The sequence below is a fragment of the Petromyzon marinus genome, unplaced genomic scaffold (genome assembly GCF_048934315.1).
Source record: "Petromyzon marinus isolate PM22_M1 ecotype Great Lakes invasive population unplaced genomic scaffold, UKy_Petmar_22M1.pri1.0 PM_Scaffold_81, whole genome shotgun sequence".
Lineage (NCBI taxonomy): Eukaryota > Metazoa > Chordata > Hyperoartia > Petromyzontiformes > Petromyzontidae > Petromyzon > Petromyzon marinus.
Window position 1 is genome coordinate 1 of NW_027423690.1, and position 10,000 is coordinate 10,000.

General features: G+C 50.0%; 1 protein-coding gene across 2 annotated transcripts in view; it reads right to left on the reverse strand.

Moving 5' to 3' along the window:
- Positions 1-1,916: 1,916 nt before the first annotated feature.
- Positions 1,917-10,000, reverse strand: part of LOC116938064 (uncharacterized) — a 45,716-nt gene continuing 37,632 nt past the window's right edge. Inside the window, exons 11-14 of one of the 2 annotated variants that reach the window (XM_076064850.1) lie at positions 9,808-9,893; positions 6,051-6,237; positions 3,842-3,885; positions 1,917-2,668 (exon numbers count right to left, since the gene is read on the reverse strand). In XM_076064850.1, the coding sequence (XP_075920965.1) occupies positions 2,600-2,668; positions 3,842-3,885; positions 6,051-6,237; positions 9,808-9,893 (386 nt within the window). In that variant the 3' untranslated portion in view covers positions 1,917-2,599. The remainder of the gene's footprint in view (positions 2,669-3,841; positions 3,886-6,050; positions 6,238-9,807; positions 9,894-10,000) is intronic. The other variant, XM_076064849.1, reaches the window with a different exon arrangement.

Consider the following 10,000-nt stretch of genomic DNA (forward strand, 5'->3'; position numbering starts at 1 on the left):
GTCTCTGCGTGTGTCTCTGTGTGTGTCTCTGTGTGTGTCTGTGTCTCTGTGTCTCTGTGTGTATCTGTGTCTCTGTGTCTGTGTGTCTCTGTGTCTGTCTCTGTGTGTCTCTGTGTCTCTGTGTCTCTGTGTGTCTATGTGTGTCTCTGTGTATCTGTGTCTCTGTGTCTGTGTGTATCTGTGTGTCTGTGTCTCTGTGTCTCTGTGTGTGTGTCTGTGTGTGTCTCTGTGTGTCTGTGTGTGTCTCTGTGTCTCTGTGTCTGTGTGTCTCTGTGTCTGTGTGTGTGTCTCTGTGTGTCTCTGTGTGTCTCTGTGTGTGTCACTGTGTCTCTGTGTCTCTGTGTTTCTGTGTCTCTGTGTATCTCTGTGTGTCTCTGTGTGTGTGTCTCTGTGTGTCTCTGTGTGTCTCTGTGTGTGAGTGTGTCTCTGTGTCTCTGTGTGTCTCTGTGTGTCTCCGTGTGTGTCTCTGTGTGTGTCTTTGTGTGTCTCTGTGTCTCTGTGTCTGTGTGTGTCTCTGTGTGTCTGTGTCTCTGTGTCTCTGTGTGTGTCTCTGTGTCTCTGTGTGTGTCCCTGTGTCTCTGTGTGTGTCTCTGTGTCTCTGTGTCTCTGTGTCTCTGTGTGTGTCTCTGTGTGTGTCTCTGTGCGTATCTGTGTCTCTGTGTCTGTGTGTCTCTGTGTCTGTCTCTGTGTGTCTCTGTGTCTCTGTGTGTCTATGTGTGTCTCTGTGTCTGTGTGTATCTGTGTGTCTGTGTCTCTGTGTCTTTGTGTGTGTGTCTGTGTGTGTCTCTGTGTCTCTGTGTGTGTCTCTGTGTCTCTGTGTCTGTGTGTCTCTGTGTCTGTGTGTGTGTCTCTGTGTGTCTCTGTGTGTCTCTGTGTGTGTCACTGTGTCTCTGTGTCTCTGTGTTTCTGTGTCTCTGTGTATCTCTGTGTGTGTGTCTCTGTGTGTCTCTGTGTGTCTCTGTGTGTGAGTGTGTCTCTGTGTCTCTGTGTGTCTCTGTGTGTCTCTGTGTGTGTCTCTGTGTGTGTCTTTGTGTGTCTCTGTGTCTCTGTGTGTCTGTGTCTCTGTGTCTCTGTGTGTGTCTCTGTGTCTCTGTGTGTCTCTGTGTCTCTGTGTCTCTGTGTGTGTCTCTGTGTCTTTGTGTGTCTCTGTGTCTCTGTGTCTCTGTGTGTGTCTCTGTGTCTCTGTGTGTGTTTCTGTGTCTCTGTGTCTCTGTGTGTGTCTCTCTGTCTCTGTGTGTGTCTCTGTGTGTCTGTGTGTCTCTGTGTCTCTGTGTCTCTGTGTGTGTCTCTGTGTCTCTGTGTGTGTCTCTGTGTGTGTCTCTGTGTGTCTGTGTGTGTCTCTGTGTCTCTGTGTCTCTGTGTCTGTGTGTCTCTGTGTCTATCTGTGTGTGTCTCTGTGTGTGTCTCTGTGTGTGTCTCTGTGTCTCTGTGTCTATGTGTGTCTCTGTGTCTCTGTGTGTCTCTGTGTCTATCTGTGTGTGTCTCTGTGTGTGTCTCTGTGTGTGTCTCTGTGTCTCTGTGTCTCTGTGTGTGTCTCTGTGTGTGTCTCTGTGTGTGTCTCTCTGTGTCTCTGTGTGTCTCTGTGTGTCTCTGTGTGTGTCTCTGTGTGTCTCTGTGTCTCTGTGTCTCTGTGTGTGTCTCTGTGTGTGTCTCTGTGTCTCTGTGTGTATCTGTGTCTCTGTGTGTCTCTGTGTGTCTCTGTGTGTGTCTCTCTGTGTCTCTGTGTGTCTCTGTGTGTCTCTGTGTGTGTGTCTGTGTGTGTGTCTGTGTGTGTGTGTCTGTGTGTGTGTCTGTGTGTCTGTGTCTCTGTGTGTCTCTGTGTCTCTGTGTCTCTGTGTGTGTGTCTCTGTGTGTGTCTCTGTGTCTCTGTGTGTGTCTCTGTATCTCTGTGTCTCTGTGTGTCTCTGTGTCTCTGTGTCTCTGTGTGTGTGTCTCTGTGTGTGTCTCTGTGTCTCTGTGTGTGTCTCTGTGTCTCTGTGTCTCTGTGTCTCTCACCTCAGGCTCTCTCTCAGCTGTCTCAGGAGACCTCTAGTCATCTCTGTGTGTGTCTCTGTGTGTGTCTCTGTGTCTCTGTGTCTCTGTGTGTGTCTCTGTGTCTCTGTGTCTCTGTGTGTCTCTGTGTCTCTGTGTCTATCTGTATCTCTGTGTCTCTGTGTCTCTCACCTCAGGCTCTCTCTCAGCTGTCTCAGGAGACCTCTAGTCATCTCTGTGTGTGTCTCTGTGTGTGTCTCTGTGTCTCTGTGTCTCTGTGTGTGTCTCTGTGTCTCTGTGTCTCTGTGTGTCTCTGTGTCTCTGTGTCTATCTGTATCTCTGTGTCTCTGTGTCTCTCACCTCAGGCTCTCTCTCAGCTGTCTCAGGAGACCTCTAGTCATCTCTGTGTGTGTCTCTGTGTGTGTCTCTGTGTCTCTGTGTCTCTGTGTGTGTCTCTGTGTCTCTGTGTCTCTGTGTGTCTCTGTGTCTCTGTGTCTATCTGTATCTCTGTGTCTCTGTGTCTCTCACCTCAGGCTCTCTCTCAGCTGTCTCAGGAGACCTCTAGTCATCTCTGTGTGTGTCTCTGTGTGTGTCTCTGTGTCTCTGTGTCTCTGTGTCTCTGTGTCTCTCACCTCAGGCTCTCTCTCAGCTGTCTCAGGAGACCTCTAGTCATCTCTGCTTTGTCGTCTGCACACCTCTACACAGACAAACACAGTTAGACACACACAGAGACACATAGACACACACAGTTAGACACACAGATAGACATAGACACACACAGATAGACACACACACAGATAGACACACACAGATAGACACTCACAGATAGACACTCACAAATAGACACTCACAGAGACACACAGATAGACACTCCCAGATAGACACTCACAGATAGACACTCACACAGACACACAGATAGACACACAGAGACACACACAGAGACACACACAGACATACAGATAGACACACAGACACACAGATAGACACACACACAGACACAGAGAAACACAGACACACAGACACACAGTTAGACACACACAGACACACAGTTAGATACACACAGACACACAGATAGACACACACAGAGACACACAGATAGACACACACAGACACACAGACACACACAGAGACACACAGACACACAGATAGACACACACAGACACAGAGACACACAGATAGACACACACACAGACACAGAGGCACACACAGACACACAGACACAGAGACACACAGAGACACACAGATAGACACACACAGACACACAGATAGACACACACACACAGAGACACACAGATAGACACACACACAGACACACAGACACACACAGAGACACACAGACACGCAGATAGACACACACAGACACAGATAGACACACAGACACACACAGAGACACACAGTCACACAGAGAGACACACAGATAGACACGCAGACACAGTCACACAGACACAGAGACACACAGACAGACACACAGACACACAGACAACCACAGACACACACACAGAGACACACACAGACACACAGAGACACACACAGACACAGAGACACACAGACACACAGACACACACACAGAGACACACACAGACACAGAGACACACAAACAGACACACAGACACACAAACAGACACACAGACACACAGACACACAGAGATACACACAGAGAAAGACAGAGACACACAGAGACAGACAGAGACAGACAGAGACACACAACACACAGACACACAGACACACACACAGAGACACACACAGACACACAGAGACACACACAGACACACACACACAGACACACAGACACACAGAGACACACACAGAGACAGAGACACACACAGAGACAGACAGAGACAGAGAGACAGAGAGACAGGCGGTGTCTCACCGTTGCCCAGTGTTTGTCTTCGTCTTGAGTCGCACTCAGAACCACTGGGGGAGAGACACAGAGACAGAGACAGTCAGACAGAGACAGAGACAGAGAGACAGAGACACAGAGACACAGAGACACAGAGACACAGAGACAGTCAGACAGAGACAGAGAGACAGAGACACAGAGACAGTCAGACAGAGACAGAGACAGAGAGACAGAGACACAGAGACACAGAGACACAGAGACAGTCAGACAGAGAGAGACAGAGACACAGAGACAGTCAGACAGAGAGAGACAGAGACACAGAGACACAGAGACAGTCAGTCAGAGACAGAGACACAGAGACAGTCAGACAGAGAGAGACAGAGACACAGAGACAGTCAGACAGAGAGAGACAGAGACACAGAGACACAGAGACAGTCAGTCAGAGACAGAGACACAGAGACAGTCAGACAGAGACAGAGAGACAGAGACACAGAGACAGTCAGACAGAGACAGAGACAGAGAGACAGAGACAGAGACACAGAGACACAGAGACAGTCAGACAGAGACAGAGAGACAGAGACACAGAGACAGTCAGACAGAGACACAGAGACACAGAGACAGAGACACAGAGACAGTCAGACAGAGACAGAGAGACAGAGACACAGAGACAGTCAGACAGAGAGAGACAGAGACACAGAGACAGTCAGACAGAGAGAGACAGAGACACAGAGACACAGAGACAGTCAGTCAGAGACAGAGAGACAGAGACAGAGAGACACAGAGACAGTCAGACAGAGACAGAGAGACAGAGACACAGAGACAGTCAGACAAAGACACAGAGACACAGAGACAGAGACACAGAGAGACAGAGACAGTCAGACAGAGAGAGACAGAGACACAGAGACAGTCAGACAGAGACAGAGAGACAGAGACACAGAGACAGTCAGACAGAGACACAGAGACACAGAGACACAGAGACAGTCAGACAGAGACACAGAGACACAGAGACAGAGACACAGAGACAGTCAGACAGAGAGAGACAGAGACACAGAGACACAGAGACAGTCAGACAGAGAGAGACAGAGACACAGAGACACAGAGACAGTTAGACAGAGAGAGACAGAGACACAGAGACAGTCAGTCAGAGAGACAAAGACACAGGGACAGAGACACAGAGACACAGAGACAGTCAAACAGAGAGACAGAGACACAAAGACAGTCAGACAGAGACAGAGAGACAGAGAAAGAGAGACACAGAGACACAGAGACACAGGGAGACACAGAGACACAGAGAGACAGAGACAGAGAGACACAGAGACACAGAGACAGAGAGACACAGAGACAGAGAGACAGAGAGACACAGAGACAGAGAGACACAGAGACAGAGAGACACAGAGACACAGAGACAAAGAGACACAGAGACAGAGAGACACAGAGACACAGAGACAGAGAGACACAGAGACAGAGAGACACAGAGAGACAGAGAGACACAGAGACACAGAGAGACAGAGACACAGAGACACAGAGAGACAGAGACAGAGAGACACAGAGACACAGAGACAGAGAGACACAGAGACACAGAGACAGAGAGACAGAGACACAGAGACAGAGATAGAGACAGAGAGAGACAGAGACACAGAGAGACAGAGACACAGAGACACAGAAAGAGAGACACAGAGGGTCTCTATGAGGTCTCTGTGGGTCTCTATGGGTCTCTATGAGGTCTCTATGGGTCTCTATGGGTCTCTATGAGGTCTCTATGGGGTCTCTATGAGGTCTCTGTGGGTCTCTATGAGGTCTCTATGGGTATCTATGGGGTCTCTATGAGGTCTCTATGAGGTCTCTATGGGTCTCTATGAGGTCTCTATGAGGTCTCTATGGGTCTCTATGGGGTCTCTATGGGTCTCTATGGGTCTCTATGAGGTCTCTATGAGGTCTCTATGGGGTCTCTATGAGGTCTCTGTGGGTCTCTATGAGGTCTCTATGAGGTCTCTATGAGGTCTCTATGGGGTCTCTATGAGGTCTCTATGGGTCTCTATGAGGTCTCTATGAGGTCTCTATGGGTCTCTATGGAGTCTCTATGAGGTCTCTATGAGGTCTCTATGGGTCTCTATGAGGTCTCTATGAGGTCTCTATGGGTCTCTATGGAGTCTCTATGAGGTCTCTATGGGTCTCTATGGGGTCTCTATGAGGTCTCTATGAGGTCTCTATGAGGTCTCTATGGGGTCTGTGTGCGTACCAGGCGCGGTGCATGATGGGTGGGACAGCGGTTGTGCTGCTGCTGCTGCCGCTACTTGTGCAGCTATGAGGTCGTGAGCCCCACGGTGACGCTCCAGGACACCGGGCAACAGTCGATCCGCTCCGTGGGAAAAGTCTCGCAGGGACCACAGCACACAGAGAGACACCCGCAGCACAGACACAGCCACCTGCAGACACACACAGAGACACAGAGACACACATAGACACATAGACACACTTACACAGAGACACATAGACACACACACACACATAGACACACAGACACAGAGACTTACACAGAAACACACAGCACACAGAGAGACACCCGCAGCACACACACAGCCACCTGCAGACACACACAGAGACACACAGACACACATAGAGACACACACAGATACACACAGAGACACACAGACACACATAGAGACACACAGACACACATAGAGACACACAGACACACATACACACAGACAGACACACATAGACTAACACAGAGACACACACAGACACATAGACACACAGAGACACACATAGAGACACACAGAGACACATAGACACACACAGAGACACACAAACACACAGAGACTTACACAGAGACACATAGACAGAGACACACACACAGATACACACACACAAAGACACATAGAGACACACACAGACACATAGACTTACACAGAGACACACACAGAATCACACACACACAGAGACACACATAGACTTACACAGAGACACACATAGACACACACAGACACACACACAGACACACACAGAGACACACAGACACACACATAGACACACACAGAGACACACAGAGACTTACACAGAGACACACACAGACACACATAAAGACACACAGACACACATAGACAAACACAGAGACACACAGACACACATAGACACACACAGAGACACAGAGACACACCTAGAGACACACATACAGACACACACAGAGACACACACAGAGACACACACAGAGACACACAGAGAGACACACATAGACACGTACAGAAACACAGACAGAAACACACAGACACACACAGAGACACGCAGACACACACACACAGAGACACAGACACACACACAGAGACACATAGACACACACAGAGACACACACACACAGAGACACACACAGAGACACACAGAGACACAGAGACACACATAGACTTACACAGAGACACACACATAGACACACACAGGCACCTGCAGACACACACAGAGACACATAGAGACACACAGAGACACACACACACAGACACACACAGACACACACACACACAGACACACACAGAGACACATAGAGACACATAGAGACACACAGAGACACACACACACAGACACACAGAGACACACACAGACACACACTCACAGACACACACACACACAGACACACACAGAGACACAGACAGACACACACACAGACACACACACAGAGACACATACAGACACACACAGAGACACATAGACTTACACAGAGACACACACAGAGACACACACACACAGAGACAAACACAGACACACAGAGACACAGACACACACAGAGACACAGAGACACACAGACACACACAGACATACACAGAGACACACACAGAGACACAGACCGACACACACAGAGACACATACAGACACACACAGAGACACACACAGACACACACAGACACATACAGAGACACACAGACACACAGAGACACACAGAGACACATAGAGACACACACACAGAGACACACACACAGAGACACACACACAGAGACACACACAAAGACACATAGAGACACACACAGACACATGGACTTACACAGAGACACACACACACAAAGACACACACACAGACACATAGACACACACAGACACACATAGACACACACAGAGACACACACAGACACACAGAGACACGTAGAGACACACACAGAGACACACACAGAGACACACACTGAGACACATAGACACACACAGACACACACAGAGACACACAGAGACACATAGAGACACACACAGAGACACAGAGACACACACAGAGACACACACAGAGACACATACAGTCACAGAGACACACACAGACACACATAGACACATAGAGACACACAGAGACACATAGACCCATAGATACACTTACACAGAGACACACAGACACACAAAGAGACCCACAGACTCACCACACAGAGACCCACAGACTCACTACACGGAGACCCACAGACTCACCACACAGAGACCCACAGACTCACCACACAGAGACCCACAGACTCACCACACAGAGACCCATAGACTCACCACACAGAGACCCACAGACTCACCACACAGAGACCCACAGACTCACCAAATAGAGACCCATAGACTCACACAGAGACCCACAGACTCACCACACAGAGACCCACAGACTCACCACACAGAGACCCATAGACTCACCACAGAGACCCACATACTCACCACACAGAGACCCATAGACTCACCACAGAGACCCACAGACTCACCACACAGAGACCCACAGACTCACCACACAGAGGCCCACAGACTCACCACACAGAGACCCACAGACTTACCACACAGAGACCCATAGACTCACCACACAGAGACCCATAGACTCACCACACAGAGACCCACAGACTCACCACACAGAGACCCACAGACTCACCACACAGAGACCCACAGACTCACCACACAGAGACCCACAGACTCACCACACAGAGACCCACAGACTTACCACACAGAGACCCATAGACTCACCACACAGAGACCCACAGACTCACCACACAGAGACCCACAGACTCACCACACAGAGACCCACAGACTCACCACACAGAGACCCACAGACTCACCACACAGAGACCCACAGACTCACCACACAGAGACCCACAAACTCACCACAGAGACCCACAGACTCACCACACAGAGACCCACAGACTCATCACACAGAGACCCATAAACTCACCACACAGAGACCCACAGACTCACCACACAGAGACCCACAGACTCACCACACAGAGACCCACAGACTCACCACACAGAGACCCACAGACTCACCACACAGAGACCCACAGACTCACCACACAGAGACCCATAGACTCACCACAGAGACCCATAGACTCACCACACAGAGACCCACAGACTCACCACACAGAGACCCACAGACTCACCACACAGAGACCCACAGACTCACCACACAGAGACCCATAGACTCACCACACAGAGACCCACAGACTCACCACACAGAGACCCACAGACTCACCACACAGAGACCCATAGACTCACACAGAGACCCACAGACTCACCACACAGAGACCCACAGACTCACCACACAGAGACCCACAGACTCACCACACAGAGACCCACAGACTCACCACACAGAGACCCACAGACTCACCACACAGAGACCCACAGACTCACCACACAGAGACCCACAGACTCACCACACAGAGACCCACAGACTCACCACACAGAGACCCACAGACTCACCACAGAGACCCACAGACTCACCACACAGAGACCCACAGACTCACCACACAGAGACCCACAGACTCACCACACAGAGACCCACAGACTCACCACACAGAGACCCACAGACTCACCACACAGAGACCCATAGACTCACCACACAGAGACTCACAGACTCACCACACAGAGACCCACAGACTCACCACACAGAGACCCACAGACTCACCACACAGAGACCCACAGACTCACCACACAGAGACCCACAGACTCACCACACAGAGACCCACACTCCTCACCACACTCCTCACCACACTCCTCACCACACTCCTCACCCTAGTGGCAGTGCAGCTCGTGAGATGGATCAGATTAACTTTCTCCACCAGGAAATGTGCAGCTCCACACTGCACCAGGCACCTCGCTGTGGGTGACACAGTGAGGATAACTCACCACTCACTCACCACTCACTCACCACTCACTCATCACTCACTCATCACTCACTCACCACTCACTCACTCACACACTCAC